Source organism: Emydura macquarii, unplaced genomic scaffold (genome assembly GCF_026122565.2).
Source record: "Emydura macquarii macquarii isolate MOO-44397 ecotype Brisbane River unplaced genomic scaffold, CSIRO-AGI_Emac_v2 contig_306, whole genome shotgun sequence".
NCBI classification, from domain to species: domain Eukaryota; kingdom Metazoa; phylum Chordata; order Testudines; family Chelidae; genus Emydura; species Emydura macquarii.
The window spans coordinates 13675218-13690871 of NW_027130443.1; the positions used below are offsets into that span (position 1 = coordinate 13675218).

The window sequence follows — 15654 nt, forward strand, 5'->3', positions numbered from 1 at the left end:
GATTCCACTGCTTCCTTCTCTCCTCTCCCAAAGATGTATGGTTTGCTTTCTCCAGTTCTTAAGTAGCCTTAGAAACAGAGGTTTCCAGGCCTGTTTCAAACCTGAGTCTCCTGTGCAGGAGCACTTACCTGCCATTCCATCACTTCTGCTTTAAAAAGATAATTGAAAAAGATGCTCAGAAACCAGCATGATGAGTGCAATATAATGACCTAGATAGATTACAAAGAGAAAAGACTAAATCAGTTGTCGTTTAATGTTTCCTTCGCACTATGAGTTAAAGTGTTTTTATGCTAGAGCAGAGTGTCAATCTCTCCTTTTATTCTTTAAAACTGTTGTGTTTTACAAGGGCTCTTGTATACTGTTATGTGTAAATGCCACACAAATTGTGGCCAGCTGTTGAAACTTACTAAACAACCAGCAGTGCTCATGTTCCCAGATTTCTGTATTTGGCAGCTGTGCAGATGCTAATTAATAACATTTGCACTTTTCATGGAAGGAGCCAAGGGAGGGAATAGCCATCAGCCTTTCTAGCAGGATGAAGTAATGGGGGTGGAAAGTGAGGAGAAGAGGATTTCACATAAAAAATGTACAGCTGAAAATGAGATGGCTGAACAACTGCTGTGAAACCATAATGCTAAGGGCCATCTGACTGCAATACCAGTTGTATCAGTGAAATGCAAAGAGCTAGTCCTAAGGTGTGTGTCTTGGCCAGTAATTTGAAAGGGATTATATGGCCATTCAGGATACCCTTTAGGTAGTAATCTGGGGTGTGCTCTTGTCTCTGTTCTGAGTCACTGTGTAAAGAGCTGCGGGAAGATTAATGGTGCAAACTTGACAGTAGCTGTGTAACTAATCACATGGGGGTGGTCAAAATATCTCACGTCTGTTCTTTTCTGGAGGGCAGGCTACATTAATTCTCCTCCCTCAGAGGGAGAAGGCACAAATGGAACAAAACCCCTGTTAAAGGACATCCTCATAAGGTTACTGACACCTGATTTTAGTTCAGTTCCTGCTGATCTAATTGCCCTAATTTTGACATGTAAAATAATTAGCTTCTAAGAAGAGCCATAGATAACCCACTGTTAGCAGGTCACTCTGAAAGATATTGTGCGTCCTACTTTCAGCAGAGTCTTCAGTGTGGTTTATTTTAGTCCCTTTGTCACTGGTGACCATGATGTGTATATGAAGGACAGAGAAAATGGAACAGAAGAAGTCAGGACTCAATTCGTCCATGTCCTGATATTGAACTTGGCTCTGGATCTGGGAGAGGAGGCAGTCCTGAAGCTGCTGGGTTATCAAACAGCTTAAGTTAGAGAGGCATGAGAGGCTGTTTTTCCCCTGTTGCCATGGCCTTTCTGACCCCAGTGTCCACTTGAGAAATGTCAAAATTTTCTCTGTCATTTCTAACACTGGTTCAGCTCCACTGGTGTCAGGGCTGGGAGCTCTGGTATAGATGGGTCATTGGCTGCCGCTGCTGTTTGAAGCACTGCATCATCTCACTTTTCTCAGAATAGGTCTAGCTGTAGCTCACTTAATGGTTAAAACTCTGGCACTAGAGGTTCCCAGCACTGTGAACACTGGTGACAAAGGATAAGGATCCTAGATAAATTTCCCTTCTGTGTATACTGTGATTTGAAACACAGATGAAGGGGATACCCCGATAGAGAGAAGGCGGAGGAGCAGCAGTTCTGTTGCAGCATCAAAAAGTTTGAGTCAGGAACCAAGTCCCCGTTATGCTATGCACTATGCACAAATACAACAAAAAGTCCCGTGCCCTGAAGAGCTTACAGTCCTAGCATGAGGTTTCCCTTAGCTTTTTATAAGCTCCGTCCAAGTACTGCTAAAAGAATGGATGCTACCTCTGCATTTCCTTGTAAAATGACTAGTGTACAGCTTATCGTAGTGCAAGCCGGCAGTTATTAGGGCCAGGAAAAGTTAATGTGCAGAACTGGCTGGAATTAATGCAAACTCTCTTGGGGAAATTCCTTATTAATGCAGGCGAACTAATAAAATCACAAGCAAAAATGAGATTGGCCTCCCCCAGCAACCACACAACTGAACACCACTGGTAGTTTGGTGAGGGGAGACCTGGCGTTAGACTAGTGGGGGGTTGGAGGTCAGTGCTGAGCACAGCGACAGTGCTGTTTGTGGGAGCCCGGTGAGTAGTATCGATCTAAATCACGATAGAAGCACATTGGCAGAGCTGTGTTCGTGAGGATGGGGAGAACTCTGGAATGTCCATGTGTGTAGCTAGAGGTGTGAATGTGAGCACGTGCAGAACTGTTGCCTGTTCTAGTGGGTCCATGTGCTCACACACTCAGACCCACGTGCAAACGTAGCTGCCAGAATTCAATGTGCAAAGTAGCTGCAACAGACAATGATTCCCCCACCACCACTGCCTCAAATGTAGCGGATCTGTTCAAAGGGAGATGTGTTGGGTTTTTTTGGTCCCTCAGACAGAAAGACAGTGCTGTTCACAGCAGAGGCCATGCTTATGCCTGTGTTTGTACTGCATCCAGAATGCTTCCTGTGTGGGCCCGGAAGCATTTGTGTGGTTATGGTGCTGTGGGTTTGGGGACCATGTTGGATCAGTGGGAAAATGATGCCAGTGAGCAGCTGCTGTATGCAGAATCCCCACTAGCAACCTGATGGAAAGGCCAGAAGAAGAGTAGTGTTCATTTCCATTCCCTGCCTTCTGTCTCTTGTGTGGGGCTAGCATGCAGGTTTAACAGGGTGTGTGTGAAGAGCAGACTCCACTGGGATACTTTGGATGGGAAGGACTTTGAGAATCAGAATGTATGTAGCATTAGAAGACAGCAGCTCATTCAAAGACGGAGGTGGTAGCAATTCTGTTGTTTCAAGTGTTTTTACTCTTCCATAGGTTTGTCCACCCAAGGGGATGATTTGGCCCCATTGTCTTAGTGTTCTTTATCAACAACTTGGAGATGAATATTTAGAGCCTGATCCTGTGTTGCTCTGCACTGTGCCTTGTCATTTACAGCAGTGCAAAGGGCATGTAAAATGCTGCCCTTCTAATCGGGGAGCGTTTGTACTCTGCACTGGTGCAAATGATTGCACAAGGTGCAGGTCATCAGAGAGTTGAGCACATAGTCATCAAACTATGTAGGGCTAGACTCCTCCCTGGTGGAATGCTAGGAAAGTCTCTGGACTTTCAGCTGGGAAGGGTCTGGCCCATTGTGTTTGAACAGCACTCAGCACAATGTTCAAATGGAGTAAAATGGGATATTGTCATATGTATATTTACTGCTAAGCTACATGCTGTAGGCCTGAAGATATATTTTCTTTATTATTGTCTAATCTATTTCCATCCCTAGATCCCAGTGCTTCTGTTTGTCTGTCTCTGTCTCCATCTCTAGAGTCTAATGTGTTTATCTATTCATCCAACCTTCCCTTTATTCCTGCATCTTCTCTAGGGGCCTCCTTCTCCACTGCTTTGAACCTAGTTCAGTTATTTCCACCTGTGCAAAGTGGATGTAAAATGCAACCAGATCAAAATGTCAGTGTTTCACACTCGCCCTGCATGGCAGTAAATGATGGAGAAAGGAACAGAGCAGTAGAGGGATCAGGCCCTTTTCTGAAAGGGTCTGGCTAGACTCTGATAGAAGATGTGGGGTTTGGTTTTATAAGTGTTAGCCAATATGTTTGAAAATGCTAGTGTAGAAAGGGTAAATTGTATTTTAACATGGACTAGCTGATCAAACAGCTTCCTTCCGACTCTAGACAGACCCAAAGCCTGTATCAGATTGCAGGATCAGAGCCAAACCCCAGAAGAGAGCCCAGGAAAAGAGGAGGTGGGAAGTGGGGTTGGGACATCTTTGCGTGACTGGTATTTAGCAGCTTGGTGTTGCAGTGTGTGCAGAGTTCAGCTGTGCCCAGCAGATGGTGCCTCTGAGCCAGATGGAACCCATTGGAAATAAAGTCAGGAGAAAGAAAAGAGAAATGTGACCGAGATGGGGCAGTTGGCAGAGGAAGGAAGCGGATAAAAAAATGAGAGAGAGAACAAAGAAGCCACAATCGAGGGACAAACTGAAGAGGCAGCTTCACTTTTGGGGGTGTGGAAAAAACTTCCAGGACATCTTAGTCACTGGAATAGCAGGGGGCAGGCTGCATTGTCACAAAGGGTTTGCGAAAGGAGTAAATAATCTTGTGGCTGCTGCCCATGCTGAAGGGAAGAAGGAATCCTGTGAGCAAGAGCGAGGAGGAAACTGCTAGCCAGAGACTGCAACATCTCAGCAGCAAAGTGTGCTCCAAAGTTCTCCCAGGAAGGATCCCCTGGGCTGCAGCCCTTGGTGGGGAGAACCCCCACCCGGGAAGGTTGCCTTCGCTCTCACCCTGTCCCCATCCCCCTGCCACGCACGCTTTGGGATTATAGGTCATTTTTGAACAAACAACAAAACTAGCGGATTTCAAAGTGAAATTCCGGAGGAAATTTAAAGAGCATCCGGATCCGGAGAGAGAGAGAAAGAGGAAGGAAAAAATAAATCAAAACGTGGAGAGAATCTAAGGCAACCAAAGAAGGGACGAGGAGAAAAAAACTGACGCCAACGTGGAGATGGGGTGAGATTAGCGGTTTGGTTATAATTTGCGTGTTGGTTATTTTATTAATAATTTAAATAACCTGGTGTGTGCTTAATGTAGCAGAGTTGAAGGAATTAGGGTTTCCAGTTGCAGTAAAGAAATGCAAGTTTAAATATAAAAAAGTCCCCTCACCTTTAGGGGTTCAGGAGATAGTTGCAGAGATTTGCAACTTACTTTAAGTGACCCCAGGTGGGGGTGCAAGACTCCAGGGGGATCCATATCTTGAATGAAATTTAGAATGGTCCTTTTGGGTGAAGTAACTGCCTTTGCAGACCTTCTCAGAAGTTAGAGATTTCTGATTTTGTTTTGTGTTGTGACCTTGAGGTTCAGTAAAATGATCTGACTAATGTTTCTAAATGGGTAAATAGTTTGACTGAAAATTTCTGGTCATAACCCCTACATTCTTTTAGGGGTGAAATATACTCTAAGTGGCTACCAGGTATAGGCATGGAAATGGGTGTTGAGCCTGGTATTAATTTATGTACTGGTAACAAACCCCAACTGAGTAATTTTAAGGATCTGACATGCTGCTGTGAGTAAGTTGCTTGTGTAATGAACACTTCTGGGCCACTTTAGACGCGTGCTGGGGCTGGAGAAAGTCCCTGCTTGTTCAATCTCTCCAAGCCTTTGAGTTTGACATGAGAGGAGAAATAAGTAACATTTTAGTGGCTTGTGTTTTTTGCTGAGTTTTTTATTTCCCTCTTGGGCAACCTCCTGGATAAAATGACTGAAGAGGGTGAAACAGATTCAAGTGGCAGAAGGAGCAGGCATGGATTCTGATCTCTGAGTCCCAGTGTGAATCTAGAAAAAGTCCATCGACATCAGTGGGGTTTCCAGTGGGCTAACTTAGATCAGAAACTGTCCCTGCTTCCCTGTACCATCTCTGCAATCCGTATTGTCACTCCATAGCCCCTCATCCATCCTTCCTGGTAATTCCAAGGTTAGGTCAGGACTGGCACCTTATTTTCCAGGATTATCATTCTTCTTGGAACTGTCATGGCTACACCCAATGGCTGTGCAATTTCTTTAGAAGGTTGCTATGTCTCATGCAAAATGTTGAGACTGCGGCCACTGGGACAGTTTTCTTAGATTTCACGATAATTATAGTGTTGAGGCAGCAACATTATATTTCCACCCAAACCCCTGTTTTCAGTCACATAGAACTTCTGAGCTGAAATTTCTTTGTGTTGTGGATAGATTGCATGGAAATGCTGAATAGCTAGCAGCAGGTTTAGTCCCCTGGATTCCCAAGAGAGTAGGAAAGCATCACCTTTGAAATGATTTTTCATCTTTTGATTTTAGTTGATTTATGTTTTAAGCAAGGAGTCAGTCCTTTACCCCTTGTTGACTCTTAAAGCAGCCTGTAGTCCGATTTCCTTGTAACTCTTGTTCCAGTAATATCCATGGTGTAGCTTTCATGGATAATTCATTCCTGAACGCTCACATATCCCTGGTGTACAGTAGGTTTTAAAGCATTGCCCTTTCACCTTTAAATAGCTAGTTGTAAATGTCACTTGGGTCACAAGGGAAGTGAATTCAGTTACCTCCTAGCTGAGCCCATAATGGGCATCTGTCCATGTCAGACTAACACAGGAAAGGCCTAGCGTGGCTGCTGCTCATGCTTCAGGAGCAATACTGGAAAAGCAGCAGGGCAGAACTAAGGGGCATTGGCAGAGCTGTGCAGCCATCCATGCTTGGGACTCGTGCTGTAAAATGAAGACACATGAGCAGTAACATGTTTGAGCACATTAGCGTGTTCACAGATGGTGGGGGCTGGCGATGCATTAGCAATGCTATCTGGGAAGCCCAGGACTGGACTGGAATAGTAGGGGGGCTGCAGGTCAGGGCTGAGGTGTATCAGCAGAGCCGTGTGGGGAAAGCATGCTCATCTATGCCTGGTGCTAGCTGCTGTGATGGACTCGCTTTCTATACTGGAATGGGTAAAGAATGACTTTGATACACTTCGGCCCCATTACAATGGAGGACGTGGATTACTGTGCAAATAAGATCCTTGGTTTGTGTGTGGCAAAGGAGATGCCAAGAGAGGTTGGAACCGGGGGGGACGACAGCCATCCCAGCATGGAAACTGTGCCAAGTGCTGGGCACCCAGGAGCGGAAGCTCAGCTCTGCTCAGGATGCTCCCCCAGAGGGGATAGGTTTCTGGTAGAAGAAATGCCTAACAATGGCGCTGAGTCTTACGCTCCCCTGGTTCCCTTCCCCTGTGCCTGAGCTTGCATGCTTGGCATTGTGTTCCCTAGGCTAATCCGCCGAGAGCACGTTCAGCCAGGATTCCTCTCCAAGCCGCTTTTCATTCTTCACACTGAGCTTTCCTGGTTAATTCCGCATAGGAATTCACAGTGGGAGCTTCCGGAGAGGCACAGGCTGCACCCCTCCATTCACCCATAGTGCGAGGGGCTGCAAGTCCTGCCACTCTTCGCCCCATCTGGACACTCAGCCCACCCTGGCCTTTCCACAAAGCAATGGTGTGTGGTATGGACCGGACTCAGGCTCCAGCTAAGAGGGCTCGGGAGCCTGAAGGGAAGAGGCAGTATCTCTAGTGGGTAAAGCAAGGGGCTGAAAGTCAGGGCTCCTGCAATTGCATTCCCAGGTCAGGAAAGGAGCTGAGGGCGGAGAGAGCTCTGTGCCTGCTGCATCCAGCACAATCTCTCAGCTGACTCAGCGTGGCAGTGGGCTGAGCTCCAGAACGGAGCCAGGTCCCTCTCACGCTCCCTCTCCCTTTCCTTACCCCTTTGGCTTCTCTATGCGTTGTGCCACCCAGGAAACAGAGCCAGGGCTGTGGGAGGGAGAGGATGGTTAGGATATGAAATGAGAAATTGAGTGATAAATGGGAATGGCTTTCAGATGGGGCCCAATAGAGCAGGGACAGAGACCATCAAAGGGGAGGAGACATGGGGTGTCTAACTCCCCAAGTCTCATTCCCCTTAGAGCTGCTCCTAATGTCCACCTGGACACTCCAGCAAGTGCAGAACATAACTACACCTTCTGCGGGCTGGCATGAACACCTATCTCTGCAGTGGCTTCCGGTAAGTCCCCAAAACGTCTGAGGCCCAACTTGGGAGCCCCCTTGGACCTCTCCACAGAGGCTGGGAAATCCTAGGTGCTCTCTGAATCGCCCCGTGACTTTCTTTGCCTTGGGGCTTCTTCACTTTGGCAGCCAGCCAAGTCCAGGGCTAGCAGCCGGCAGGGCCCGATGCTGGGACATGTTTCTTGCGGTGATCCTGCTTTCTGTGGTTTGGAAATGCCCTGCTGCCCAGATGGAACACGCTACAGAATCGGCAGCGGGAGCCCAGCCCCGTGGCCCCTCGTGGCTCCCCAGGTGGGAGGCTGCTGCGGGAGCCGTTTATCTGCTGAGCTGAGCCGCCTTGGCCTGCCGCAAGGTGCGTTGTGGTTTTGCAAGAATGTGGCCCAGGAGCTGCCCAGGTCTGGGCTGAGGTGTTACGCCATCGGCATCTCAGAGAAAGGAGAAGCTGCCTTGCACAACCAGACAATTCAACAGCCCTGCAGTATGGAGTCCTCTCATTTATCCAGAAACAGGTCTAGCCTGCGCAGTGGGAGGCGAGCTTCCTGCACGCACCATCACGTCTGTCCGCATGGCTCAGCCCTGCACTGGCATGCCCTGCCAAGGGGAGCAGCTCATGCTCTGTGGCCCATCCACCCCTCCCTGCCGCCGGCCGAGGAGGGGGCCACGTACTGGGTGCATATGGTCATGCTTCCTGTAGTGGACACCCCTTGTCAGTAGGAATTGGGCTGATTTTCCAACTGCTGCTTGAGTGGTAAAATGGCTCATTCAGAATCCCCTGGGCTATGTGGTCCCCGGAAACCTCACTCAGAGACCTGCCAGAGCGAATCTTCCTCTTAAAAACTCATGGATGACAATTCTCCCTTTGGTAGAACCGCTCATGCGCATCCTTCAGCATTTATAACGGGACACTAAGCATCAGCTTCTGGTGAAAGAGCAGCTGCGTTAAGGCCCATCACCAGCGGAAAGATTAAAAGACACGTCTTGCTTGCATGCATTCAGCACCAGGGGCAGGGCAGGTGAACGTGCAGTGATAAGCACTGCAATGTGCCAAACGTGGGCCCCACAGGCTGACAGTCAGGATTGCGGGGCCGGGATCGGTGGCAGCCAGGAACAAAAGAGCCTCCAAGGGGAGAACTTCCCCTGAGGTGTGTCACAGCCAGGGCAAGGCCGGGGAGAAAGATGGAAGCGAGTGAAATAGCAAGGAGAGAGCCTGAGCCAAAGGCAGCTTTGTGGAGACAGAAGAAACCGCTCTCTGCACCCTCATCTTGTTCCCACCCACCAAAGAAACCCATTGGATCCAATAAGGATCTAAAGCAACCAATAAGAACCTGATTCCCTATCTCCACCCTACCCCAGGAACCTTGGCAGGAGGGCTGCATTTTAACAGATGCCCTTGTGGTTAGGATAGGAATTCACAGCTGCGGGAGAAGTTGAAGCCAGAGCTTGGAAATGTCAGGCAGGAATTCCCCGGATTGCTGCTGCCTGCACAGAAATATCCCGAGAGAGCAGAGCAGTGGCTGAACATCCTTTCCCTGAGGGCTCAGGCAGGGTGAGGGCCCTGCAGGGCTGCTGGGATTGTCAAAAGAGAGAACAGAGAGGATGACCAGTGAGAAGCAGTGGAGATGCTATGGCACTGTAGAAACTCCAGAGATAAATGCTACTGAACGGGCTTTTGAAATTCCATGTCTTTATCTAACCTGGTTTATTCCTGACTATGGGAATCCACTTCTTTTGTAGGATTTTGCACCATCACCTTGGGGAGAGGGGCAAGCGATTGTTGTTGTTAGTGCTTAGAAGGGAAGTAAATTCTAATCCCAGCGCTGCCACTGACTCCTGTGTCTTTGGGCAAGTCCCTGCCCCTCTGTGCCTCAGTTTCCACACCTGTAAGACAGCTCTGCAGCTCTAATAACGAGGGTTAATGAATGATTATAGCAAGCTGCTCTGATCAAAGGCATCTGTAGCCTTTGGCTCCTTGCTGGCATGCTGGAGGTGTAGCGAGGTGCGTGTGTGAATGCTCGCTCAAACAATCCTTTGGGGCAGTGATGGTGAACGCTGGGATCTGATTCACAGAAGGGTTCAAGAGCTGAGCTCCCCAGTGGCTGTGCCAGGCTTCTCAGTTACAGCATGAATGTTGCCTTGGTGTAGCCTGCCAGGCCTGCATCTCTGATGCGTGTGCATATATCGAACCATACAAGTGCATGCATTACAGACGCATTCACGCAGACTTCCTTAGGGCAGGCTCAAGAGGGTCACATGTCAGATGTTTCTCCGGGTGTTTGCGGGTGGGGGGAGGAGAGGAGGAGGAAAGGACAGATGGGGATGCGTGTATGCATACACGGCTTAAACCACATGGGGTCTGACTGGAATTTAATTTGCGCCCTGTGCTCAGCAGATTCGGCCTATCGATCTCCAGTGCTGTCTTGGAAGGAGGAGCCGCTGCAGTTCCTTTTGTGGGGGCTGCACTGGGAGGCGGGTTCTCTCCTTTCCCCGCATGGGGTGGCTGAATGGGCAGGGTCAGGGCAATTTAAAAAGATACCCCTTAAGAATTGGCCTGTAGGAGAAGCTGCCAAAAGGAGATGGTAGTGCATCTGTCCTGGATGGACTGGATGTGCAGCTCTCCCCCATGGCTCAGTCATGCCATAATTCTTAGAGGATAAAGGGGGTGGACTTTGGCTTTTAACCCTCTTTTAACCCAGGTTTTGCTTTCAGTAATGTAGCACTTGTGAAAAGCACTGGATTGGCAGTCCTAGAAATCAGCGTGGTCTCCTTATCCCCGGATGGCAGACGTTGCCCGGGCAGGCTTCCCTCACTGACATTGTGTCCTGACGTGGAAGGGCTTACCTCTAGGGGCTAGAGGGGAATTCTGTCTCTTTGGCCCATTCAGGTCTTAGCTCCTCTGACAAGACCACCGGCAAAGGGGACAAACCAATGATTAGCTGTTCTGGTGTTTGTCATGTGGACACCAGTCCGTCAGGAACTCAACTCGGAAACTGTGGTGATGGCAGCCATACAAGACTAGCTAGAAATGAGACCAGCCGAGTTTCACATAAACTGCCTTTTGGCGGGCCTGCCAAGCCAGGCTGTGGTTCAGATCTATGGCTGAGAGGTGAATGGGTCCATATCTCCTTGTCCAATTGCCTGTCTCCTCAAAACACCTGATAGTCAGTCTCAGCAGGAGTCGTTTTCCTCCTGGAGGCAGATCCCTCAGGATAAGAGCTCTCTGCAAGAGGAGAAAACAACAGTCTTAAGACAGCACTGAGATGCTGTAATTCTTGCAGGAGGTGCTTGATACCGTGGTGCTGGGCACACTAGAAATAGCTAGGTTAGCTAGGCCACCTCTTGGTTCCCTTTGAACCTGCGGAGTTCTGTCCAGCTGGGTGGCTAGTTGGACGCCCTGCTGCCAGGATGGCAGGGCACTTTCCTCCGACAGCAGGTCATCTTGAACTAGCAGTGGGACACTTAATAACAAAACTCGACCCGTCCCCCTCAGGCTGGAAACAAATGCCAGCACAGAGGGGCCTGGATCCCTTCCAGTTACCATCAGGCACTCGCTGATCGTGTCTCAGTCTGAGCCAGATCTTTGTCCTTTCACTCTGCTTCTCATTTCTTAATTATCAGCAAGGGGGTCAGCCCCGGAGCTGGGGGGATGCAAGTGACTTTATTTACACATGCCCTTTCCACAGCCCTGCCGGTGTCGCTAAAGGGAGTCCCAGCTGGGAGCCAGAAAGGAATGGGCACCATTTACTGATGTGTACTGGCATGTAAAACGGGGGTGGGAGGATAGACAACCTCCCTATTCCAACCCAGGCCCTTTTGAGGCCATTTTGAAATGGTTTATGGTGCTCCCGGAAAGGAGAGACCAGCGGAGTGCAGCCAGGTGCTGAGCACTCACCTAAACTGCAGCCCCCCTGCTATTCCAGCTCTGGGTTCTCCGGCGTAGCCCGCCCCTGCTGGTGCCCCTCAGTCCTGACCCGCAGTCCCCCTCCCCCTGCTAGTCCTGTCTGGGGCTCCTCCTGCACAGCTGGGCCGAATTGTCCCATACAGCATGGTGGTGTGTAGCTGCAGAAAGAATGATGGGAAGGAATAGGTGGAGGCCATGCAAGTCACTGTCGTGTGACCTCGGGAAGGTTTGCCCTTAGGTCTTGGCATGTCCCTGGCTCTTTCACCAAGACTTCCCCAAAGCTGGTGTCTCTCACTGGCAGGTTTTCAGTTCCTATTCCTCTTTTGTCTTCTCTCTTTCACTTTCCTGTGGAGTCTGTTTCCTGCCCCCCCCCCTCTCTGTCCTTTGTTTCTCACTGCTTCGTTGCATTGCTCAGACCCTGGGGAAGGCTTTAGTTTCTCAGCTCTTGCTTTGGTCTTGTCGAACAAACAAGCCAAAACCGAGAGGCAGATCTCATCTGCCAGCCAGAGTCCTCAGCAATGAATTTCTGTACCCGCTTATTGGCTGGGGTGAAGAGAAGGCCTCCTGCTCCTCCCCCCACAACTCCAGCACCAGAAGAGGGGCCTGCGGCACAGAAAGTGCTGCTGACGAGAGACGTAATAACTAAAGCATCTCTGTAGTTCTCCTACGCAGATCATGTGCCAGAGAGGCACCATGACTCTTTAGTAGTGGGGTACTTAGGGGAAGGAAGCAGCATGGGGGACCCATTAAACTGGTTCCAGCCATTCCAGGAAGCAGGCTTGTGTTAGCAGGGGCGGAGGAACGTTTGAATGCTGGAGAGAGAGAAGATGGCAAATATTACCACAGTCCTGCAGTGTGTAAGTTAGTTTCACTGTCTAGCGGGAGGAGAAGGATGGGGTGGGTGTCCCTGATATCCCAGCATGCAATGCACTTAATCCTTCACCCTTCATTAGCACTTTCCAGCTGTTGGTCTCAAGGTGCATGAGTGAGTGGAGCCTCCTCAGGAGATAGGTTAGTGTTTTTAGCTCCATTTTGCAGATGGGGAAACTGAGGCACACAAAGGGGTAGGGACTGAGCCCAAGGCCACACAGTCAGGAACAGAGCCTCGGATCCCTGTCATACAGCACTGTGCTTTAACCACCATTCACAAATGCATCTGCATGTGTGAGGCTGCTGTTCCCAGCTGCAAAGAGGAGAGGAGCAGGGTGGCAAGACAGCCTCCTGGGTTCTGCATGTTCTGCGTCCTTGGCCCCTTGGAAGCGGTGTTGATGGAGGAATCGCCTCCCTGGCAGCTGGTAAATGTGCGTCGAGGTGCAGCCCCTGCAGAAGCAGCCAGCTTGTCACCTGTTCACATGGGGCACATCAGAGGTCATTGGTACCTGTTTGGTTTGGGGAGTTGGTGAGGCTTGGACCTATGTTGCCTGGAGGGACAGACGCTTCCCCTGTTAGCCTGAAGTCTGGTAGTTCCAGGGACGACCGTAGGAGATCAGCTGGCACGTGAGTGGAGCCCGGACAATAGCCATCAGCAGGAAGTCCCAGACTTCCCCTCCACAGCATGGCACCACCTATTCCAGTGCATCCGAGCCTTCGGGAGAGAGGGTGCAGGACTGGAGCCGTGTAAGGGGCGAGGCGGTTGCATGGATTTAGAGCACCCAGTGCTGCCTGGGGTACGTGGGGAAAGCCACTGCAAAGAAAAGGTGTGAAATGGCCAGGGCGGCAGGGCTGCCGCTTTCTTCCCCTTGCCTTGGGATCTGCAGGAGGCAAAGTAGTGTTGGCCTGCGCAGTTATTGTCTCACGGGTACACCATCAGCAGCCAACCAGATTGTCCCTTGAGTCTTACCCATCTTGGAGCAATCAATACAAAGATTTTGGCGGTTTCCAGGCAGTAGAAGCCAGCAGTAATGGTCCCCCTCCAGGGCAGCCTCAGCAGAGAGCCCGAGGACTGACGGGCCCAGGGGAGTGGGCTCCCCGTACCCCTTGGAGGGGTTTCCCCCAAGTGGTGATTGACACGTTGGCTCCTTTGCGGTCTGCGCTTTCTGCGTCACACGGAGAGCTGCAGACAATAACCCGGCAGGCACCATGGGGCCGTTTGCTCCTGATTCTAATTTACAAAAATTAGCAGCAATAATCATCTCCCACGCGCCATCCACTCTGAACAGCAGCAGAAAGCGACGACGAAGGTTCCTTACAGCCCTGGGGCCTGCTGATTCAAGCCCTGGAGGACCCTGGAGACCATGGTGTCTGCTGCACCCTGAGGGTGGGTGGGGGAGCGGATGTGGACTAGCTCATGGCCCCTGAGAAGGGTGATCTCGTGGGGGGGCAGCGAGGCAATGACTGTTCAGGGATATCGGGTGTGACTCTGGGCCTGATCTAAAGCGTGAAGTCAGTGGGAGAGTTTTCACTGGAGCACAGCCTCACCCGGGGTCTGGCTACCCGTTGTCGGTCAGTGCCATGGGCAGAGCAGTGCCGGACACACCGGTGGAATCAATGCAAACTTTTCGCTCCAATGTGTCCCAGGCTGTTCTTGCCCGAGGGTGTGAAACCGCAGGCTTGGAGAGACTGGGACCAAAGGAGTCTCCTAACTGCTGCTCGGCGAGGCGCTCTCTGTGTTGTGTGAGAAATAATGGCTGACTTTTCCATTGCCAGGAAATGAATCGCTGAGGAGGCCTGACCAAGATCTAGGAGCCCTGGGAGGGAAGCAGCTGGAAGACTGATGCGTACTAACTACCCAATAGTCTGTCTCACCATTACTAACCAATGTCAACAACTAGGTAACAAACTTCCTTTGTCTCTGTCTCACCCTTCTCCTGGACTCTAGGATCAATGTATCCCACTCGGTGCAAATTGTGTCTCAGAGCGGTAAGGCAGGAATTAGTCCTCCCCTCCCCACAAAATCCATGAGCTGTGGATAAAATGCACCATGTATTAGTGGAGGAAAATCCATCGGGGTTAGGCAAACTGATCAGAGGGAAATCCGGAAGCTACCTTTGGAAGGAGCAGGCCAGGACTCCAGAATCAGCATGACATGCCACTGTGCAAGGAATGAGTACAGGACTGGGCAACGGGGAGAGAGGGGCAACCGGGCAGCAGAGGCAGCATCTTAACCCACTCTCAAGCCTCAGTGACAGGCTCCGGGCGCCATGGGCCCAGCCCTCCTTGGCTGGAAGGGCAGTTTGGCTTCACTGCAACAGTGAAGCCTTAAGTTGGGGCAGGAAAGTAAATTTTCAGATTACGGGGGTCGTCTCTGGGCCGCACCAGCTCTTTTCATGCCTCCAGGTGTTCATGGCTCCTGCCTGCAGGGCCCAGGGCCTGAGGTTTGAAAGGCATGCCAAGCAAGGGAGACGCTTTCCTTCCTGCCTTCTGCTGTGCTCAAGTCAGGGCTTGAAGCCTGAGATCTGAATCCCGTTGTTTAGCGTGAGTGGTATTGGTCATGAAATCCAGCCCTGGCTCGTGGCTTGCCAGCCTCGTGCAGCGGCTGATTCTACACTCTGGCTGCACGTTGGGTGGTGAAGTGCTTCCTTCTCATTCATTTTACGTGACCTGCCTTTAGTCCCGTTACGTGACTCTTTGCTGCAGCGTGCTGGTCCCGCATGTGAGCCGCAGGAGGAAGAGATGGGCTGCAGGGGAGGCACTGCCTGTGCTTGAATCCCCAACCCAGTCTCCATCCCACATTTTCTTCAGGAGCGCCAAGCCCCAGGCCCTCTGGGCAGGAGAGGTAGCGCAGCAGTCGGGCAGTCGTATGCCAGGAACCGATGGTCGTACCAGCCGCCAGCTAGCTGCTGTGGCGCTGGCTGCGCTGTGTGAAAGGCAGTTCAAATCAGGCTTCAAATAACGCGCCCGCTCCCCTTTAACATAACTACCCCACGCGGACCATGCCGCAGGGGCCCCCGTGTGTGAGAACCTGGTGTCCTATGAGCTCTTCTCACTGGAAGCTGCATGTCTCCATGCGGGGTGTGTGTGTGGCTGTGACGCACTGACCCTGGGTCGTGGCTGACGTGACAGATCTGATCTCTTGACTTTGTGGCTGGAGGGAGGGGGCAGAGCACTAGTAGACCTGGCTGCTCTGTAGCAGTAATACGGGCTCTGCAGGGTGCAGAGAAATCTGTGGCCA

The 15654-nt window shown here is 50.7% G+C and overlaps 1 protein-coding gene across 1 annotated transcript in view; it reads left to right on the top strand.

Moving 5' to 3' along the window:
- Window positions 1-4008: 4008 nt before the first annotated feature.
- The window catches only part of HOMER3 (homer scaffold protein 3), a 28671-nt gene continuing 17025 nt past the window's right edge, over window positions 4009-15654 (top strand). The window contains exon 1 of the mRNA XM_067554921.1: window positions 4009-4578. Coding sequence (XP_067411022.1) covers window positions 4574-4578 — 5 coding nt within the window. The 5' untranslated portion in view covers window positions 4009-4573. The remainder of the gene's footprint in view (window positions 4579-15654) is intronic.